The sequence below is a fragment of the Zophobas morio genome, unplaced genomic scaffold (genome assembly GCF_036711695.1).
Source record: "Zophobas morio isolate AGI-343-1 ecotype UQ-CSIRO unplaced genomic scaffold, CSIRO_AGI_Zmor_V1 ptg000155l, whole genome shotgun sequence".
Taxonomy (NCBI): Eukaryota; Metazoa; Arthropoda; class Insecta; order Coleoptera; family Tenebrionidae; genus Zophobas; species Zophobas morio.
Genome location: NW_026972259.1, coordinates 310,368 through 332,538, shown reverse-complemented (window position 1 = coordinate 332,538; position 22,171 = coordinate 310,368). Strand labels below are relative to the sequence as shown.

General features: G+C 29.9%; 3 protein-coding genes across 3 annotated transcripts; 2 read left to right on the top strand and 1 right to left on the bottom strand.

Annotated features, from left to right (window-relative positions):
• Nucleotides 1-3,127: 3,127 nt before the first annotated feature.
• Nucleotides 3,128-6,295, bottom strand: LOC135145476 (protein PRRC1-A-like). Its single transcript, XM_064077582.1, has 13 exons — nt 6,288-6,295; nt 5,648-5,704; nt 5,114-5,127; nt 4,933-5,041; nt 4,778-4,864; nt 4,315-4,427; nt 4,025-4,120; nt 3,911-3,974; nt 3,797-3,864; nt 3,584-3,666; nt 3,444-3,517; nt 3,247-3,305; nt 3,128-3,188 (listed from the first exon to the last, which is right to left on the bottom strand). The coding sequence occupies exons 1-13, from the start codon at nt 6,293-6,295 to the stop codon at nt 3,139-3,141; spliced, it is 882 nt and encodes a 293-aa protein (XP_063933652.1). The 3' UTR covers nt 3,128-3,138.
• A 763-nt stretch (nt 6,296-7,058) lies between these two features.
• Nucleotides 7,059-8,101, top strand: LOC135145510 (uncharacterized). The gene is made up of 6 exons (XM_064077634.1): nt 7,059-7,243; nt 7,321-7,371; nt 7,423-7,517; nt 7,620-7,694; nt 7,784-7,869; nt 7,923-8,101. The coding sequence occupies exons 1-6, from the start codon at nt 7,171-7,173 to the stop codon at nt 8,050-8,052; spliced, it is 510 nt and encodes a 169-aa protein (XP_063933704.1). The 5' UTR covers nt 7,059-7,170; the 3' UTR covers nt 8,053-8,101.
• A 6,671-nt stretch (nt 8,102-14,772) lies between these two features.
• On the top strand, nt 14,773-17,105 carry LOC135145508 (U3 small nucleolar RNA-associated protein 15 homolog). Its single transcript, XM_064077631.1, has 15 exons — nt 14,773-14,872; nt 14,938-15,030; nt 15,085-15,144; nt 15,200-15,324; nt 15,377-15,497; nt 15,588-15,691; nt 15,756-15,832; nt 15,895-15,994; nt 16,056-16,176; nt 16,224-16,376; nt 16,444-16,545; nt 16,612-16,664; nt 16,713-16,840; nt 16,892-16,971; nt 17,037-17,105. The coding sequence occupies exons 1-15, from the start codon at nt 14,783-14,785 to the stop codon at nt 17,103-17,105; spliced, it is 1,476 nt and encodes a 491-aa protein (XP_063933701.1). The 5' UTR covers nt 14,773-14,782.
• The last annotated feature ends 5,066 nt before the right edge of the window (nt 17,106-22,171 follow it).

Genomic DNA, 22,171 nt, shown 5'->3' with positions numbered 1-22,171 from the left:
AAATGGGTTTGCTTATTACACACTTTGCTTATTGCTAATTTTTAATTTTTAAGGATTACGCTTCCTGGTTAACTTGGCTTTGTAAGTTTCAAAGTTTTTAATATTTTTTAGAACCTATCGTGTCTAGTAATTTCGATGCTGTTCTGGCTACCATCGAAATTTCTGAAAGGAATTATGAAGAAAGGAACAAATATATAGAAGAAAGTTGGTTTAAGCATAAGTTAAAAATCAATGAAATTAAAACAGTTTAAGATTTAATAAAAAAGTTTAATTTTTTCTTTTAAAGTTGTTAGGAAACGAAATAAAATACAAAGAGATATTGAACTTTATAAAGAAAAACATACTTTTATTAAGGTTTAGTAGAATATGATCGACTAAAATTAAACTGCTCCGTTCATTATAATACATATCTCAGAATAAAATCGACTTGATCGAAGAGGAAACTATAGAATTAGAGGCACTTGTACGTGCCGAATCTTTAAAGATTATAAGCCTTAAAGAAAAAAATAATAATTTTAAAAGGCAATTAAGATTCCAGAAGAGCTTTATGGTGCTTCTGTAGTATTTTATATTTCAATAAAACTTCTAATTCCTTATCTATTAGGAGAAAGTTATCAAGGATTTGAATAATACAACGTTTTAATTTTTTTTTTTTTTTAAAAATATAATTATTAATTTTTTGTTAAACAATAGAGAAGAATTATTAATGAAAGGTAAAGAAAGTATTAAAGTTAACGTACTTCAGTGCTTGAACAATATTATAAAATATACTAATTTTAATGTTGTACCAAATTTTAATTTCTAAAATTAAAACTTTTTTTTTCTTCTTTTTTTTCTTAATCTTTCATTCAATTATTTGGCTAAAAATATAAATTTTATGTAAAATTAACGAAGATAAAGTATTTTATTATATTATTATCATTAAATTATATTTTTAAGCCGATTTTTTGGAAACAAACCTCAGAAACGTTAAAGTAATTATATATTTGTCCACAATTAATAATAATTAAAAGTTTATTCAAAGTACTGGAAAAGGAAACAGGAAATGTATGGTAAAAAATTAAGTTAGCAATCTTATAGAAAAAAAAAAAAATTTTAAATTTTAGTTTGCCTAAATTATATTTAAAGGTTGTATACCTCCATTTTTTTTTATATGAAAAGTTTTTAAGTTAACATAACACAAATTGTATATTAAATTAATCATAAGAAAAAATTGTACACAAGTTTTATTTGGAACTTTTCTAAAAGAAATGTAACTTTCTAAAAAGTGTGTACAATTTAAATTTAAATTTTCCAAAAAACTAAATTTATTTAATTTTTTTATTTTATTTTTAATCTAAACTTTCTTATATTTACCTTCTCTATTAAAATTAAAAAACCAGTTCTACACAACTAATTTAATTAATTTACAATTTTGTAGATCAACAAAATTTATACGAAAATTTATCTAAACAATTGCTCGAACAAGAGCGGCTTTACCAAGAACTTCAAACTACTAAACAAAGTTGTAAATTATTGCATCTAGAATTAATAATTTTTTAACAACTCGTATACTTTTTAAAATATTGATTCAAAATTGTGTTTAAATATAGTTATTTCTTTTTTTAAAATTAATAATTTTTCCATATCTCGTTTCTATTTTAAAGAAATACATAATTTAAAGAATCCAGGTAAAGTTGAAATTTATTTAATCAAAATATAATAATTTCTAACATTAAGTTTTTTTTAAAATATTATACAATTTGGAAATTTAATTTAAGCAAAGCTGAAAGTTATTTTCTTAAAAAAATTATTAACTTTCTTCATCTCTAATAAAATTGTAATAATGCATAGGATGCATTATTGATAAAATCTATTTAACCTAAAATTAATATCTAATAGCCCGCCTAATTAAATTACTTTTTTTTTATACTTTAAGTACCGTTTAGCCCTCAAATTTGAAAGTTTGCTAAACTAAATTTACTTAATTTTATTATAAATTCTAGATTGCCTTGAAACCCTTAAAACGTTGATCTGAAAAATTAAAATAAATAAAATTAATAAATGCTAACTTTTTACATAAAATTGATTTTTAATTAATTAACTTCATTAATTTTGAGGTTTTATAAAAATAATTTTCTTTTAAATTTATTAAGAAAATAAAATCAAAAACATATGCGCAATAAAAAATAAGCGCTGCAGATTTTTACACTAATCCGTTTGCATTTTTAAAATTACTTTATAGTCAAAATAAAAATAAAAAATTACAAGAAAATCATAAAAAATAAATTTATTTATAAAGTCCATTTTATTATTGATAAAAATTTAAATTATAGAAAACTTTTAAAAAAATTAAATTCTTTATTAAAGAAGTAATAAAAGAATTCTGCATGAAAATAATAATAATAATTCACAGGAAAACGAAGAGATAAATTTACTTAACCTCAGTTTTATTACTTATATGAAATCAAAATATATAAAACTCTTAAATATGCTTGAATAAAAAATAAATATTCACAAGAAAATCATATTTGAAATTTACTTAATATATTCAATGTTATTACTAAAAAGAAATTAAATGCATAAAACTTTGAAAAAATAATTTCAATAACAAATAATGCAACTACGAAACGGTAGTTTCTAAAAACTCATAAATAATTAATAAATGATTTTGTTGAGAATTAAAAAAAAGGAAACCTTTGGATCTTTTTTTAAAAAAAATATTCTACTTCAAAAAAATGCGGTATCGTGTAAGTTTTTAGATGAATTTCAGTACACAACTAATTTTAAATTTTTTTAATTCAAATTAAATTATTCCCCTAATTGTCTATTAAAGTTATGTAAAGCAATTGATTGCGAAATTAATATTCCAAACTTTTGCCCTGCCATTTTAGTTTCTAAACTTTTTATAATTTCTCAGATAACAAAATTCTGAATTATTTAAAAATTAAATAATAAATTTTCCTTTTTTAAGTAATTTCTATTTCTAAAGTAAAACGAGCGATTAAATTTTGTAAAAAAAATAATTATATATATTTTTTTAAATTTTCAATGAAAATTGTTATGAACGTAAAGATCCTTTTGTAAATAATACAAGATTTTGTCCATCGCCCTAAAATTTCTTAAACAGATTAATATAACAAAAAAAAAGTTTTTAAATTATTTATTAGTAGGAATTTCCAAATTTTTTCGAATCTTCCTCTCCATAGCTTCAAAATTAAATAAATAGATTATCATTAATCAGCTTAACATCTATAAGATAATGACCATACTCTCCAAGAACGGCTATTACACACGATTCTAAAATCCTCAAAGTTGAAGCAAATCTTAAAAAAAATTTAATTTTTATAAATTTAAAATTTATAAAATTTTCCCATGAGTGCTATCGTAAAATTTGAAACAAATATAAAAAAATTTAATTTTTTAAAAATTATAACCTATAAAAATTCTCTATAAGTGCTAACCTGTCCGTTTTATAAATATACCAATCTTCAGAATTAAAAAAAAGATCTTCTTTCATATAATCAATCGCAGAAATCTATAAGTCCCGCAGAAGTCATGAGTTGATCACAATAAAAAAAATTAGCTCCAAAAAAATTCAAACCATAAATCCTGAACTTTCAAAACGATAACCAACCGGAGTTGCTTCTCTTGCAGCTTCAACGTATTTTGTAGGAATACGCATTGCTAATGGTGTTTAAATTTTTTTTTCCAAATTATATAATTTAAAAACAAGTAAAATAATAAAAAGTTGTTAAACAAAATATCAGTAATAATAATAATTTAAAAAAGTACAAAAAAGTTAACTGTGAATTACTTTGGCTGTAGGTCAATAATTGAATCTCTAAAGTTACATCTCGTAACGCAACGCAGTTCATAAGGAACCTTAATTTTGTTATAAACAGAAAAAGATTTCAATATAAAAACTCACCATTCATCTTCAATCTCTACTAAGAATGGCTGAATGCTTAGTATAGGATTATTAAGATTTTCTTCTATTAAATGCAATCACATTATACTCTATTTTTTTTAAAAAAAATCTAACTTGAATTTATAACAGCTTTGGTGCATTCAAAAACGCTCTGACGGGCTGCAGTAAAACCAACGGGTTGATGCGCAACATGCTGATCAATTTTTTTTTCTAATTACAAAATAAAAAAATTAAAGTTAAACAATTAAAAATTAGAACAATATTTTTATAAACTAAATTAGTAAATTTATCAAAAGAAAGCAAAGTTTACATTTTAGGGTCAACTTTCTGAAGGCAATAATTATTATAACATTAAATCTTTATATGAAAGTAGGCCATTTTGGCTTTATATAATTAAATAACACCGTAAACAAAGCAGTCGGAAGCTGGAAAAACCACCGAAAGTGCACTCTGAATAGCTTTAATTCCAACTTCATCAGCTTTGGCAATTATAAAATCAAGTTCTGGTTCGTTAAATCTACGTAGCCGCGGAAATAAATTATAAATATAAAAATTTTAAATTGGAGCGATTAAAACTAGCAGAAAAAAATGGTTACAGCTTTTAAAGTATAATGTAGAGTAAAGTTCACATATGTTAGCAATAATATTCATAAATTTATAACAAATTATCAAAAAGTGTTCTCTAAAAAATACTAAAAGGTAAATAACCTCCAAAAACTTATATAATATATACATATATATATATAACGAAAAATAATTATAGGGTATGAAATTGTACAAACTTAAGCAATATTATCATGACTTTTTTAAAAGTAACAAACTTATGTAGAAAAAATATATTTATTAAAAAAAAACTACTAAACACACAAAGCTTCTGTAAAAGGTTCAACAGCCTCCTTGAGCGCATCCAAACTCTCTTTCGCTTGCTCATAAAAATTGACTCCGAGCTCTTTTCTAATAAATTTAAATAAAAAAAATTAACTATTTGCTTACATATACTGCACTAAAAATAATGATACTACCCCTTTTTTAAAGTGTTTTTAACTGAGTTCACTTCTTTCTGATGGTCGCTAACGAAATTGGTTAGCAAAGAACTTGCTTTGTTCCAGTATTTCCATACATTTTCCGTTTCTTTATAAAATAAGCAAAAGTTAGTAGAGAAAGTTATGTAGGTTAGTTTAAGAAATAAAGCAAAAAAATTACCACTACTGCTTCGGCTGTAGGAAGCATTATTATTAACGTCGTTAGTAGTCAAGTCAATATCTCAAGAAAGATATAAAGTATACGAGTTGGTTACTTAGATAGATTAAAAAGGCAATGAAGCAAACTATTATAAGGTAATAGAAATTTAATCAAAGCATTACTATTACAAAATTGAGACATCGTTTTGATGACAATCAGAACTAACGCTGAGGTAACCAAAAATGTTAAAACGGGCTCAAGTGTGTAATATTTAGGCAACTCTACTAATGTCTATAATATTAAAGTTTAGTTTATTAAACGCAAATAAATTCAAATTTTTTTTAACGTAGTTAAAATAAATTGTTAATTTGTAGCAATAAATTTTATTTAAGAGCAAAAATATTTTACTTCTCTTTGTTTAAGAAATTATTATTTTATTAATGGACAATATTAATATAGTTTCATAAAAAAAAAATTTTTTTAATAAAAGTAACAATTTCTAGTCTAAGTCGTATAGTAAACGCTAAAATCGCATAATTCTGAGGTAAACATAACTTTTTAATAGCTAAATAATTTGTTTCAGGACTTGCTAATTTCAAACTATTCGGGGATCTGTGCGGTATATAAATATATTATACTGGTTAATAACACAAAAACTAAGAAACAACATTGAGTTGTAAGTAAATTTTAAAAACTTTTGGATATACAGAAGTGAACAATTTTTTTTAGTACTTCTTTAATTATAAATTTAGATATATTTATTAACTTGAATTCTCTATAATTTCTAGGAGGAGATGCATTAAAAGTTTATGGTTATAGAGTCTAATACTTTTACAGTGCGGTAGCGAATTTTAGCCTATGCGAGGGCGGCTATAATTAGATAATAGAATTGTTTACATTTTTAGAAAATTATTTTAGTGCCTAAATCTTTTACTTCTCGCGTAGTTATAAAACAGTGGTATAGTTAAAAGGTAGCGAAAAATAACAACACAGTCTATTACTACAGCAACGTTAAACATTTTATACACATATAAATTGAAGAGCACAAGAACCACCAAACTTCAACTACCCGCTAGCTTAAACACAAGCCCTCTAAAAATTGCTTGCGCAACCTTTGCAAAGTTATTTATACTCTCTAAGTCATATAGATGTTACGTAACATTTCAAAATTCTAAGATTCACTGAAAAAACGTACACGTACATTGGTAAAATTTTTAAATTTTTGAAGAGGGATGCGGCTTAACCATTTGTTTTCTACTCTGTCTTGTCACTTAACGATTGTTTTGCACTTTATTATTAAAAATTGTCTTTCCAGAAGACCTTTATTATCCTATAAGTAATAGTTTAATCTAGAGGGAGTTTAATTTAAAGTTAGTTATATCAATTATTAGTCTGGAAGACCCTAACTAAGTTGTTTTACTCTAGGTTTTTAAACAGTTCCGTTGTACTCAGAAAAACTTAGTGTAGTAAATCATCTATTACATGGATCAATCTCACATGCATTTAACGCACTCTTGGCGAGAAGTAAATTTTAGTAAGCCAAACTTATAAAAATGCTATTTAGTATTTTTAAAACACAAACTTTAGAGGATGTGAACTAGACTTGGATCACGTTAGCTACAACTAGCAGGTAAAAGAAAAAATTAATAAAACAAATAAAGAATTATGAATAAAAAAAATTTAAAACTAACGTGGTGAATTACAATTTGTCAAGACTTGGCAAATAAAACTATTATAACAAAAAATTAAAAATTTCTTTTAAAAAAAAAATTTTCTATAACGTAACATAATATTTACTATATCAAAAATATATAATGCTATGTAAATATAAAATATAATATATAAAATTAATATTTTACAATAAAGGGTTTCTGGCTTGGGGTTTATATGGTACTTGCATCGCACAGGCGCACCAAAAAAGTTCAAGATGTGCTAAGCTGTTATGTATATAAAGGCTTTTTCGTGCTAAAACCAACTCCAATTAACGATGATAATAAACTTAGTAAACTTTTTTCGGGGCCATACATTGGCGTAGTCAAATCGAAAGTATCTTAGTAACTTCATAATATATACAAGCAATGTCAAAAGAAAATGAATTATTGCTGCCGCGTACAGCCGTTTTTAAGTTGATTAAAGATCTACTTCCCTCTGGTGGGCTACAATATTTTAATTTAACTTGGTCATGTTTAAAAATTATTTTACTTAAAATTATATTTACTGTTTATAAGACGTTCGTTGCGCCAATGACGCTAAGGAGCTTATAGTGAGTTGTTGCACGGGTATTATGTTTATGATTTATTATTTTGAAAAGTATTATCTTTTGCTTACAGAATTTATTCATCTTCTTACTTCTGAATCCAACGATTTATGCACTAAGGAAAATAAGCGTACTATATGCCCTGATCACATCCTTAAAGCCTTAAAGGTTTATAAGTAAAGTCTTTCCCATTTTTATTTAAAGGGTCCAAAATAGTTTATGAATACTTGTTTCCTCTTGCAGGTTTCTATTTTTTTTTAATAACTTCAGACTTTGGGATTCAATGAATATGTACAAGCAGTTGAGGAAGTTTTTTTAAAACATAAGCAGGAAACTATAGATCTGGTATAAGAAATTTATTTAGCTCCTTGTTATAATTTTTTCTTATTTCCCTTTTTATTTCTTAGCTTATGTTTTGTTCGCACTTTATATAGAGGAAAGCTAAAGCTAAAGAACCCAAACATTTAATGACTCAAGAGGAACTTGCCCGGAAACAGCAAGAGCTTTTTGCTGCTGACAGGCATATTTTAGCGATTTTACCAAATTAATTTATTTATAGTTAATTTCTAAAAGTTATCGCTACCAAAACGAAGCCTATCAATATTTAAATGAACATCCTTCGAGCTTGGAGGACACTAATGTTTTGCTGAGCAGTGCAAGATTGAAACAGGAAGATGAAGATGACTATGACGCTGAGGAGTAGCGCTATAATTTGCTTATAATTTTATAAAATTCTCTATTTCTCATTTTGAATTGTATCCCTAACATATTTGTTTATAATAAAATTATATAGAAATTATATATTTCACCTATAAATTAGTTGCTTGTAAGTAAATTTATATTTACAAAAGTTATTCCACTGCTGTTTCACGTCTTTCAGGACAAATATTTTTTTAGTAACTATACATATTAGAAAAGCAAGTTATCTTAATATACTGTAAAACCGTAAACATTAATTTCACCTCTCTAAAATTTTTCATTTTAAAGTGAATATTGGTAACTATCCACTTTATTGAAGTCTTTTGTACTTAGTAATCAGTGAGCTGGTAATAATCGGACTTCTATTAAAAAACACTTAATCTTGCATAAATAATAATTCGAGAGCGCTTTTACTTTAAAATGCTAAAAAAAAAAGTCTTTTTTTATTAAACTGGGTAAATAGTACGGAATTGAAGAAAAGTTAACTTTGCAGGGATGGAATCAAGGATTTTTAATAACGGTAGCAAAGATTTAAAACTACATAAAAAGTGATTGAAAGTTATATTTTTTTTTAATCGAAGTAACTTGTTCAAATCTAAAAGTGAAAGGTATTGACGCTATGTAACGGGCTTTGTGTTACCCTTAAGTTGGTTGAACTTTGTTAAGCAGGTAACAATAAGATAATTAAGATAGATCTTGTGTAATGGTTTACTCTGTCTTCAATAATTTACTAGGTTTAGTGATTTATGCTCTGTACTGAGCACCATTCATAACGCTCCTTGTCCCTCTACTTTTTACATACATATATGATCTTGGTTTCTCTCTACATTTCTCTATTCTAAATATATGACAAGGTAGTTTTTGGAACACAATGCGGTGATACTGTTATCTTTGGCTAATTTTACGTTGAATGTAGCGACTTGGACGTTGGATCGGGCAACTTGTGACGTAAAAAATCTGTCATTTCGGGTTGTATTAGTAAGTGTAATTGTCGTTTTATGGTTAAGAGTATTAATAATTTTAGGTTAGTTATACTACGATAATCTGCTTTCTTGCTTTATGCTGGAATATCAAAGTAGGACCCAATTTACTGGATGATTACACGCAATTAGTGGTGAATGTTGTTGCCTTGCTTTGACTAGTAGTGAAGAAGGAATTGCTGGTATTGCTTAAAACAAAAGGGAATAAGCTAATAACATAATTGAAAAAAAAAATTAGTTTTAAATCTGTGTGAGAAGATAAGTACTCCCTATCAGTTTAAAATAAGCCAAGCTTATAGAGTAAGGAATACTCGATAGGGATCGTATGATATTTAGCATAGTTTGGCTCACAAAATAAGGGTCCTAACGTAGGCTTGCGTGATGTTATGGGGCTTTAATTCCAAGTCTTCCTCAATAATTCGATCACTTTCACTTTGGGAGATTCTAGATAAATATGCATAGATTCCAGGTGCTTCTTAACTAACTTAAAACTGGAGTGGCAATATGAATACTTGAAGTTAATGTAAGCCCAAACTCTAAGCCCCAGTGTTCCTATGGTATAAACCCTTTTTGACCGTGACGTGAATGCTTTTAACCCGTAAGAAAAGTCAACATTTTATATATAAATTGGTCAAGCTTAACTATTCTACATCTGAATACTTATGAAGATACTCTTAACACGGTTGGTGGCTTGATTACAAGGCACTTGCTACACCTATTACTCTTGTCTTGCACAATTACTATTCATACATACATCACTTTTAATATTTATCTGATTGTTTATTTACTTACCTAACGCTCATATATATATATAATTCTTTTAAATCTTCAAGCAAAAATTACTTTATTCTCTATCTTATTTCATAAAGCCGTCATGGGCATTTTGCTAATACAGAACGACGGGACTTATCTCTAGTTGTTTGGTTGCAAACGCCGCTCTAAAAAGGAGTTAATTTACTTAAAGCAGAATTAAATCACCTAAAAAGAAAATTTATTCCTGAAAAATATTTAGGAGGAAATAACCACAAGAGCTAAAGACTACTTTGGGCGTACCAACGCTAATCGTTATTCCTCGATTAAATTTTAGACAAGGATGGACTTTTAAAAGAAGACACGTTGGAGGACAGTGGAATGAGAGTTGTTCCCTCTAGTTTAATAGTATTTATTTATTAATGGTAATAGAAATAATTGTAATAGTTAATGCTATAAGGTTGAGAATTATAGTAGTAATAAGAACACTCGAAATAATCTTAATAACGATGATAACTTGTTAACATTGATTTAAAAAATAATACTGAAACTAGTAATATTACTAATAATGGTAATGTTAACTGTAGTGTAGGATTCAAAGTTGGTTGAACATTATACATATCGGTTTCTATTAGAGAAAGAGCTTAAGGTTGTCTTTTAAAGTGTCTTTAAGGAAATAGAAGTAAAAGATATTAACGAAGAACTGGAAAACCAGGTTTTCACCCTAATGAGGTTATAAATGCCGAAACATAATCAAGATAGAAACTCCGCCACCCTTAGGTTTAAATAAAGTACTCAAAAGTGAAAGTACTATTGTAGCTGTTAGAGGTATTGGGTTATATCCTTCTCCGTTGAACCTATAAAAAAGTGGCAGTTTTGAATAATGTTTTCACTGCCAGATATATAATCACACTGAAAAATTCTGTAATTTCCGGTACCAATCGTTAAATGCGGAGAAAATCATGATTACAAAACCTAACCAAAAAAAAAAAGGACGAGAAACCAACATATGAACACCCTGCTAGTTATCGAATTTCCCTTTATTACCCTAAATACGCACCTCTTAAAAACCCTATTTCTGAATGCCGGTTGGTCACTTTTATATAGTTACACCAAGCAAAACTTTCGCTCAGGCGACTGCAGACAAAACCCAAGGAATTTCCACTAACTTGGATGAGATTATTATAACTCAGATTGTTAACTCTTTAACGGCAGTCTTTCAACACTTGAATCTCCAGATCGTAGCGACTTATTTTTAAAGATATACAGTAGACATTGAAAAAAAAAGGAAAACATTTTGAAATATATTTCTGGCACGCTAACGGGGTTTGAGACATAAAACAAGGACTACAAGGAATAATTGAAAGAATGGATTTGATCTTGCACTGATATCTGAAACACTTTTAAAAAGTGGTAATAAGTATTTCATCCATATCGAAAAGACCGTTGCAACATGGGGAGAGAGGCGTAGCCAATCTTATTAAGAAGTTCATAAAAGACTCCTTATTGGAATATCTTGAGCTACAGACTATAAACATCTTATCTACTTATAATCCTCCGCATAAGAATTGGAAGGTAAAAGATTTTGGTAAGTTGTTTCACGATGACCATTTAATCTATGTTTGTGAAGACAAACTGTAAACACCATCCATGGAACAGCAGGTCGATAATCTTAACGGTAAAAGCTAGAACCGTGGGAAAAGGGTATGGTATGAATAGCTCCTTTGGTAACTAGACACCTACTAACTCAAGACTCGGTGGGTGTACTAGGTATAGTACTACCAAAACCCTCTACGAATCCTCTTCTGACCAATGCCCAGTCGTGCTGGAAGTTGAGACTAACTTTTGACCAAAACTGAGAAATACCTGTATTAACAGGGCTACTTCTGTCTTTGTGGACTTCGTTGTTAATCTGTAAAGTACGTGACCATCTTTAAATCTTATAAAAACTTTAAGCTTTAGGTTCGTCACTACAATGAACTTATTGTTAAGAAATGCCTCTAAAAGGTACAATACGCGGAAAGGCAGGCCTTATAAATCGGCCTTAAAAAAAATTAATAAGCATGTTAAACGGATAGTGCGAGCTTTTCGAAACATTAGATGGAAAAGATAAACTGCAATCCTTATCTCTCAGCAATAAACTTTGCGGAAAATACAAATGGGGTCTGTGGCTCCTTCAATAAAAAACGAGGAGGGCCCTTACCCAAGTTCCGAAAAAGCCAACTTCTTAGTTGAAGTTTTGTACCGGCAATGTACGATACCTTTATCGATGGACAGCAAATACGAACCACACGTATAAGAGCAAATTTCATTTTTTAACCGCTGTAGGAGCCCATTACTTACTTTGACGCTTTTACTAAAAATTAGATACAATCCTTAATAGACAAACTTAACACTAGGGAGAGTGTGAGTTTTGCTAAAATTTTATGGGATGCTTAAAATTCTTCCTACAATTGCATTTATTTCATTAACTTGATTAAGAAGGAAGCAAGCTGTAGCTGTTTATCGACCAATAAAGCCTACTTTTCTGCTTAAGAAAGTCGCAGGGGCTGTGCTTCTTATTAGGTTGCAAAAATTTGTTAATGTTTTAAGCTTTTTATCAGTTTATCAGTTTGGTTTCCGAAAAAGTCACTCTACCACTCAACAAATCTTAAGGTTGGTGGAAAGCACAACTATTGCACTTAATTATCAATAATCTACTATTATACTGTTATGCTTTTTTATACATTCCAGAAAGCTTTCAACAAAGCATAAGGGTCATACGTAAAATGATCACATGTGCAATACTGCATACTTGCTACGAATTACAAATAACTCGGCAGTAGATCCTTCATAGTTCGTAGGAACAGAACAATCGGATTTCAAACTATTTAACACTGGCGTTTCCAAGGAGTTTTATAAAATAATAGTGACGTAGTTTTATCAAAAAAGTTTTTTAGGTGAAGGCATACTTACATGATCTACAATTCAAAATTTTTTTGGCAGATTCACTTTTATTGACGTCTTTTAAAGGCAGCATCTCTGCAGGAAAAGAGCACTCTCGAACCCTCTTACTTGGGGTATAGAGAATGGAGAAGTTTAAGTTTTACTCATAACGAACTGTAGCATACTAATGCAATAAATAAATAAATTATTATAAGCTAGGCGAGCCTTCTTTGGGGCAAGAATAGATCGGTAATAAGGCGTAGAGCACCACAGTCGACTTCCAAGTCTTTACTGAAAGCATAAATCAATTATAAGATTAATCCTATTAACTGTATTCAGCACCATTTTATTAAATAATTAAGGTGTTAAAAAACCTGTAGAAGACGAACTCAAACACTCGTGTAGCGTTCAAAAGAGAGAAGTTTTCTTAATAGTTATAAACTTAAGCTTAGCTTACCACGGAAAAAATTTAAAAATAACTGTAAAATAAGAGTTTTAAAAAACGCCGGGTATTATATATAATAATAGCTATTGTTTGGACAACAATACCCATAATGATAAAATAAAATAGTAACAGATGGTAATAGCATTGTGATATTGAATATTATCACGATTTAAAGAAGTCTGTTATTTGTAAATATTATAAATTATAGTTAACAAAGTTTTTGCATTAAGTAATATTTGTTAATAGTAGTATATGTTTTAAACTCAAACGCTATTATATTAAGTGATATTTACTAAAAGTATTTATTAGGGTCCAACTTTTAAAAAAAGTCAGAGTTAGCGTAAAGGGTTGTGGCTTACCATAGTAAAAACTAATTAAAAATAGATTAAATTATAAATACTGCGGCAAATAGTATAATATATAATACTGTCCTAAAACAATTAAAATAATTCCCAAACTTTCTAGGTATAAGGAATTTAACCTCAATTGCACTCAAAGAAAAGTAATATCTTTGCACTATTTTTAAAAGGACTTTGAAAATGAGGCTTGGGAGGATAAAATATAAAAAAAAAAGGTCCTTCACGTAATGCGAAAGGCTACTGATTACCTAGCGCCTATAAACCAATCTTTGAGTAGCTACAGAGAAGACCAAACTATACTATGAAGGATAAAATGTTCGTATAAAATTGTTACTATAACGTCATTGTTTTTAAAGTCCTTTCGATCTTTGTTAGCGGTGCTTTGCAGAGCTGACAGTATGACGTGCGATCCACTGTTCTGGAGCATCAAAAGGAATTAATCTTCAGCAGCAACCATGAGTATGAGGGATTCCAAAGCGGAGATTAAGAGTAGATCGAGACCTTAAAACTTAGATAGTAGCACTAGTGGGACAGTGGGACTCGAGGTGTTACCGAAATCCCATATCTAGAATGTTTGATCTTACAGGTACTTTTGTTTAGTAGTTTCCATTAGGCAGGGTAGAAACTTCAAAAGGTATAAGACTCAAAACCACCATTTCCTTTTCTTTATCCTACAGGCCCTTTAAATAACGTTTAGAGACCTAAAAAAAAGTGGTTTTACTTTTGCTCAGTAGAAGATTCTTAAATCCTAACAATATAAAGTTCCGTAAGCTCTTGTCAATTTTTAGACCTTTAAATATAAATTTCATGAACGCACTGAATTTAGTTAAACCGGGTCTGAATAATTAAAAAAAAGATTGCGCTAGATTTATGGTTTATGAAAAACTTATTATACGGCAAAAAAAATATTTATAATCCTTTTTCAGATAATTTTAACTATTAAAGTTAAGAAAGTCTATGAGATTATTCTCATAATTTCAAAGTATAGGTCTCCAACCTTAAAGAAGTTTTTACTCTTAACTAATATCATCAGTGGCACAAAATAAATTTCCCTATATATAACTTAGAGAAAAGGTAACAGTTAAACTTTTAATTGAAGTCGTTTTACATATAAATATTACTATTTGTGGACTTTCAGGTCGAACCCCGAGCACGTGGAAGAGGCGTGAAATTTTTACTGAGAAATAAATAATGCTATTTATATAATGGTTATTAGAGATAAATATATTATGTTTTTAAACTTTTATTTCAGGTTGTATACAAATTTAAGTTCTTATGACTGAGTATCAGAGAATTAAATTTAAACGTTACCCAAAACTTCAAACTAATATAAATCCGGAGGCTAGGTATTGGAGAAAATTTAAGGTTATATATATTTATATCTTTCCTTCCTCTGCAATATTATTATACATTTTTGCTGTTAAATTTAGCATCAAGTTACAGTAAAGGAATATGCGGCAGTTACCTCAATTGATTTTTGTCCCGTTTTACCTTATGATTACGCCATATCTAGTTCAGCAAGAGTACTCTTACTTACAAAGTTTTCATTTTGAAATTAACTTTTTTATATACGAAAGATCCAAATATACGGTGTTAACAATAATAAAGTGAAGAAAACTATTTCGAGATTTAAGGAGGTAACTAATTTATAGCTCCTGACTATTATTTTGCTTCGAAGCGCTTAACAATAAGATTGCTTATTCGGGCTGCTTTCGGGAAGATGGCCAATTACTAGTCGCAGGCGATGGATCTGGACTTATACAAGTTTTTGATAGTAACAGTCGTACCGTTATGAGAACTTTTATTGGCCATAGTAGGTGAGAAAATACTTCTGATTTTTACTTTAATTTGTAAAATTATCATTTTTAGAGCAGTACACGTCACTAAATTTTCTTCTTACTCTCAAGTTATGTCGTCCTCCGACGATTGCACGGTGCGCTGCTGGGATTTACCTACAGGCGAAGAACTCATCTCATTATCGGGTCATAAAGTATTTATTTTCAGAATGAGTATATCTGCTGAGAACTCGGCTTATTAAAGTCTTAATATATTTATATCAGTTTCAAATGCATTAATTTAGGACTATATTCGAAGTGGTGATGTTCATTCCAGTTCTCCTGAGTTATGGTTAACGGGAAGTTATGATCACACTGTTAAACTTTGGGATCTTAGAAGCAAAGAAACGTTTTTTGCTTTTACTTATATATACTTTACCACGCTTTACTCTAAATTCTTCCTGAATGTTAAGCACTTTTACCATGTGCCACGGCGCTCCAGTAGAAAGCGTTTTATTGTTCCCTGGCGGCGTTATGGCTCTTTCCGCTGGTAATTGATTTTTTATTATTATTCTTATTACTAGATTTTTTCAATTGATATTTTTTTATTAGGAGGAAACAAAATTAAAGTTTGGGATCTCCTAAGCGGGGGGCGTGAACTTTATAGTTTTTCGAATCACCAGAAGACTATTACTTCTCTTGCATTTGATAGGTTTGTTGGATTGTGTTGTTTATAAAAAAAATTTATTATAATATTTTAACGTTTGAACCAGCTTCCATCGTCGCATTCTTTCGGGATCGTTGGACCACCACGTAAAAATATACGATGCGAGCACTTATAAAGTTTTGCACGGCATCAAGTACACTGCCCCCGTCTTGTGTTTAGCATCTTCGGTCAGGAAATTTTTTTTTCTGCATCCGTTACTAATCGCGCGCAACAGCCAACCGGTCGCCACCTCGTGGTGGGCATGAGCGATGGCTGCGTGTCCATCCGCTACCGTCCGGAAATAAAGCCGCCTCCGGCGCCTCAGGCCCCTCCACGTGGCGGAACGCACAAGTATATTGTGCGTGGACCGTTAGCGAAGCCGAAGGAGGTGCTCTGTGCTTCACTTGGCTTGCTTCGTTGTTGTTGTTGTTATGCGCGAAGTGCATTTTGCGTAGGACGACCTTTTTATTGAGCGAGAAAAAAAGAAAATTTTAAAGCGGTATGACGCTTTTCTCAAGAAATTCCAATACGGAAGAGCTTTGGATGCCGCTTTGGAGGTTTTTCCTCTACATACAAAATTATTTTAATGGAGAATGAATTTTGATTATAAGAATTATTAATAGACTAGCAAGCCTGTGGTGGTCATCTCTGTTCTAGAGGAACTGGTCCGTCGCGGGTACTTTTTTTCTTTTTCTTTTTTTTTTGAATCTTATTTTTTTGGAAGAGGAATTCATATAGCACTTAGCGGAAGGAATGAAAAGTCGCTGATCCCATTTTTAATGTTTCTAGCTAAACATATAAATAATCCGAGATACTCGTCGCTTTTATTAAATCTTTGCGGAGTAATAATAGGTTTTGTTTTAATGTTGTTTGCGACATGACGTTTTAGAAAATTTTATGTAGACATTTATAGTTCTGTTATTGGCCAGTCGTTAGAGATTGATGAGCTCATTTTTAAAATTCACCGGAAGATTAAATTGGAGGTATCGCTCTGTTACCTTTAAAGTTTGTATAGCCAATAACGTTTATTTATATTTATCACTTATAGATTGAATTTCAGAAGAAACTGTTTGAAATTTTGGGATCTCTCGATATGATTATGCATAACAGTTTATGATATGTGTTTATCATAGGGCTTGAATATTTTTAAATACTGTTATCATAATAATTAAAATTGGAAACTTTTAATTGTAAGGATTTAGATTTGTTTTTGTAGTCACCATGTTTGCTGAGAGGTTGTTCAATTTATTTTTTTTATTTTTTTTTTTTGTTTTGTTCTTTAATTTTAAAAATTTAAATATTGATAAGGACAGTAGTAATTGGAATTTTGTAAACTTCGGCAATTTTCATATAAAAACTGTTTAAGTAGAAAAACTATTTTTATAATTTTCTTACTATGAACATTATTGTGCTTTAATGAGCTGTATAAGCAACGTATAACAATCTAGAAATCGAGTATATTTCATTACTTATTAAATCTCTCTTTGTAAGGGCGGCTGCTTCAGATTTCTAAGATTTTTTTTTAACCTACATAAATTTATTTTTGTTCTTTCAGTTGTGGTGTGCTTTCGTATTGGACTGCTAAATTACTTGATTATAAATAATCATTAGTCTTTGCTTATTAGTTTATTTCATGTAGGTTTACTATTTGATGGTGCGTTACTTCGAGGTCCTTTAGGAAATTTACTTGCTTTTAGTCTACGAAAGATAAATTCCGCTCTATCAAGGCGCATAGGCGTAAAGAGAGACCTTATTTTACTTTAAATTTATCTTGTGCTTTTTAATTACGTTTTTGTGAATTCGACGACTTCCTATTAATTTCATTTATTATGTTAACCTGGTACACTTTTAAGGAAATCGAGTCTTGAACTCTCATAGTTGCGCTATAAAACTAAGTGGGAAAACTGTTTCGTTGTAAAATGGCACAAAGAGGGTCTCTTTTAAAGACATAAATGCGAACAGTTAAAAGCTTAAGTTTTTAAAATTAAAATAAAAAGAAGAGTTGCACTGGTCATCGCTATTGTTTCTATATTTTTGGGCTTAGTACAAACCTGCGCTGCATATCCACAATGCATCAACTTGGCGAAAACTTAGTGTAAACACCAGCAGACAGCCGACCTTAAAATATAATAAATTTTAACAAACTTAACGATTTTTAAAGAGAAAATGGAAAAGAAAGTCTGCATCTTCTTTCGACCTTTACATTATTCTCATTGCCTGGTGTCGATAATGTCGACTCGCTGGCAGTCACAAGTGCACCAGAGAAGCCTGCGTTACCTTTAAACTGCTCTAAACGTGATAATTCGTTTTGCAAATTGGGGGCTTGAGTAGGTGTGAACGTACTAGAATTTTATTGACTGTGAAGTAGATTTTAATACAGATTTTCTTATAAGATTTATTTTAAAATAAAGAATTCGGATCATATAAAAATTTCTTTTTAAAAAGTCCGTCCAAGATTACCGTTATGAATTCGTATCTTACGTTTTGACCAGTTAAAAATGTGACGAGATATGATAGCTATGAGCATTTTATCCGTTTATTAGCTTGTCAGTCAATGTAAGTAGACAATAGGGAGGCAGCCTAATTACTGTATTACATATATTGTCTGATAAATATTTACGCATTCTTTCCTACCTCCTGTATATAATATATATATATATACGCTTTTTGCAAGTTGTACAGATAGTAGTGCCACTCAAAAAATAACAAATTCAGCAAGTGCCGTGTAGGCCTTTGGCGATCCATGTAGCTCATAACAAAGTGTTCGCGTCGGACCTTATTTTGTCATTCGATTGTTTCTTAAGTTTTTTCTCGTAAAAATAAAATTTCATTTATCGCATTATTTTTTTTTGCATTTATAATCCTTATCATGCCAAGATAAACGTTTGGGAATAGCAAAGGAAAAAGCAAAAGCAAAGACCAAAACTAGCCTTATGATAGCTGTTAGTGGTTCTGACATCTTTCAAGCTTGCTCAAGGCCGTGAAGAACTTAAATTTCGTATGCAATGCTTACAAATATACAAACGCGTTAAATAATGAGTTTTAAAGAAGGATTTAATGCTATTAATTAACTGCTAGCTTAGTATTAAGGCGTTAAAAATACTCTACTTATCACCCTCCAGAGACCATAACTGCGATTGCAACTTATGAGGCCCCCAGCAAACCCCTCCCTTTTTTTGATCTTGACGTTCATCTTTGAGAATTAAGTTCTCGCTTTAAACGAGAAATGCTGCCTTCTGACAAACGCGTTGTGCTTACTGCACAATGAGGCATTGCACCGCGAACTACAGCTAGAGGTGCTTTTCAGAGTTTTTATAAGGCTGGCGCACTAATCGACTTATAATAGGAGAACTCGTGTACCTTAAGTGGTACTCCATATCTGAGTCAGAGTGACAAAAAAATGAGCTAAAGTGTTTGGTTGCAAAGCCATAACTTCGAACAAAACGCTTTAAAATTAGATTGTACTTGCCAACAACTAAACTCTCTGAGAGCTCAAGTGTTCAAGGTTTTTTAACTCCACAAGAAACGCATTTATAAGCTATCACTTCATGAATGGCTTATAACCAAGTTGGTATAGATCTATGTAAACAAATGTGTTATGCCCTGACTCTATAGTAACCACTGATACGTGTCTCCCAACCAAAAAAGACTGTTTTGCATATTGTGGTTTTATAAGTTCTTCGTCTAAATGTTTACTTGCATTTACCTTCTCTTTGTCTCGATAGTGTGAACCATATCTAACATATATTTTTTTTGGTTATAATAAAGATTGGTTTAACAGTGATTATACAATAAAAAGAGGTTTCCACTTAAGTTATATATAGTAGTAGATACGAATCTGTCGATATTTTTTACCCTAATCCTTTGAAGTTGGCTAAAAAACATAACGAATTTAATGCTAACGCAAAATTGAATCTAACAGCGAACGTGGACGTTCTTTGTCCAAAACTAAGTAACTTCTGTAGAGTTGCAATAACAAAATTCCGCTTTATCTCAGTTAGGTTGCATAGGTTTTCAGCATGCGTATGTTAAAAGAGAACAATAAATTTTTTTTTTTTTACTCTTCTGTTTAAGCATACTATCTACCTTAGGAGTGTTTTCTTACGAACTTGGAAAACACACTTGCTAGTCCGCATGTTATAGTTTTTAGTAGAATCTGCGTCATGAGCTTTCTAGAAGCGATTATATACTTTTTTAAGAAAGACCATGCTCCCTATATCTTCCGTTCTTAACTTTAAGTTGTTTAAAATCAGAAGCTCAATGCGCCTTGCTCACTCTAGGATTGCCTACATAAATGAAGCCGTGTGAAAAATTTTTGCGCTCAGCAAGTCGGAATGATGCTTCCTCAACATGCGGGGATAGACAATTCTAAATCATACAGAAGTCATAGCTTGTTTATATAACGCTAACTACAGGTGATAATCATTTTGGACGACAAGATAATCTAAAGTACCGCTCGACTGACAACCGTGATTTTTTCCAATCCTTTATTTTTTTTTAATTACTATAGATAAAAACTACATAGTTGCTCAATAAGTAGCTTCCATAATCTAACACCGAAGGGTCTTTTCAAATACCAAATATCTCACTCATTTAAACTGTCATTCATCGCAGTAAAGAGGTTAAACGCCCTTAATGATACCGACGGCTCTACATCTCGTTCTTACGCTGTCATAAAAAACAGACAAACCATATTGCGTTTTATACTATTTGTAATGTGCAGAAAAAGTAAATTATTTAAAAAAACAAGCTTTTATTATATAAATTGCTTCAACTTTTTCCAATGACCTATGCAGTTATTCCTTTGGCCAAATCCTCTAACAAGCTTTTACAACATAAAACTTAAAGTACTCCAAAATAAAGTCTAGAAATGTTAATGAATGTGTCTTAGTTTGTTCGCAACAACCAATTACACAGAAGCGAGTTTATCTAAAAATAAGTGTATAAAATTCCAAGGAATGGTACTAAAATTTAACTAAACTTTTTTTTATAAAAATTTGGTATTAATAACATAATTTATAAAATAAAACCTTGACTTTGTAATCAAATTTTTATAAGCTTAGAACAGCTTGTACAAATATGTATATATTGCTTTTGCTATAAAGACCAAACTGAATCGTTTTTACTATCTTAATTTTGTTATCTAGTTATTGTTTAACGTCGAGTAGAAGCAAAGTACCACACGAAACTCTTATCACATAACTCTTGCTAAAATTAAATCATAACATACTTTTCATCGCAAAATTCTTAATTCGTTTTTGTATTTAAAACTAGTTAATTTTTTTTTTAAAAAAATGCTAGTCCGGACTGAAACTGTTTAAAAATTAAGGGTTTCGGAGCGATGCTAATTTTATTGAAAGCAAAAAAAATTTCAAAAAAAAATTTGGTTTTTTAAATATTTTCTATTGCCTGATGCTCTTAAAAATGAATATAATAGTGCCATAAGTTCATCTTTGTTGAGAGATATCAGAGAAGTTCAAACCTAATTAAAGAAATGTGCGCCTTTTGAAACGCTAATCTTCTTAATTAGGGTTAAAAATAATTTTATGTTTCTAAAGAAGTTAAAGATTCTAGTTTAGGCAGTAGGTTAGAAGTTCATAGTATATTTTTAAACGCGAAAACGTTCTTGAGTTCTCACTAGAACCGTGTTTCCCTCTTTTCCGTCTTTTGGGTTTCCGATATTTGTTAGTTTTTAATGATAAGAGAGCCATGTTAACTATATTAATAACAGCCAATTAATTTACTGATTTGCCTGACCCTTTAGTGTTTTAACTATAATATTTTATTTATATTAATAGAACAATGAAAAAACAGGTTATTGTTAAAAAATTTTTTAAGGATGGAACATTACAGATTGTTTTATCAGCCATACTCGGTTTAAGCCTCGGGTGTGGATTATCTATTGCAAATATTGGCCCTGAAGCTGCTTCCTGGGTAAAGTTGCTTGGAACTTTGTTTCTGCGTTCTCTTGAGTGTATTGTTATGCTTATGGTGTTCTGCAGCATGATACTATCTATCGTTGATATGCTAAAAGCTGGAAAAGCATTTTCGATTGCATGGAAAACTATTAGCTTATTCTTTTTTACCACTATCCTTGCTTGTATAGAGGGCTTAGTAACGATCTTCTGTTTCAAAAAATTTTTTCACAAACGCTCAGTTAAAACTAGACCCGATTTTTTTAAA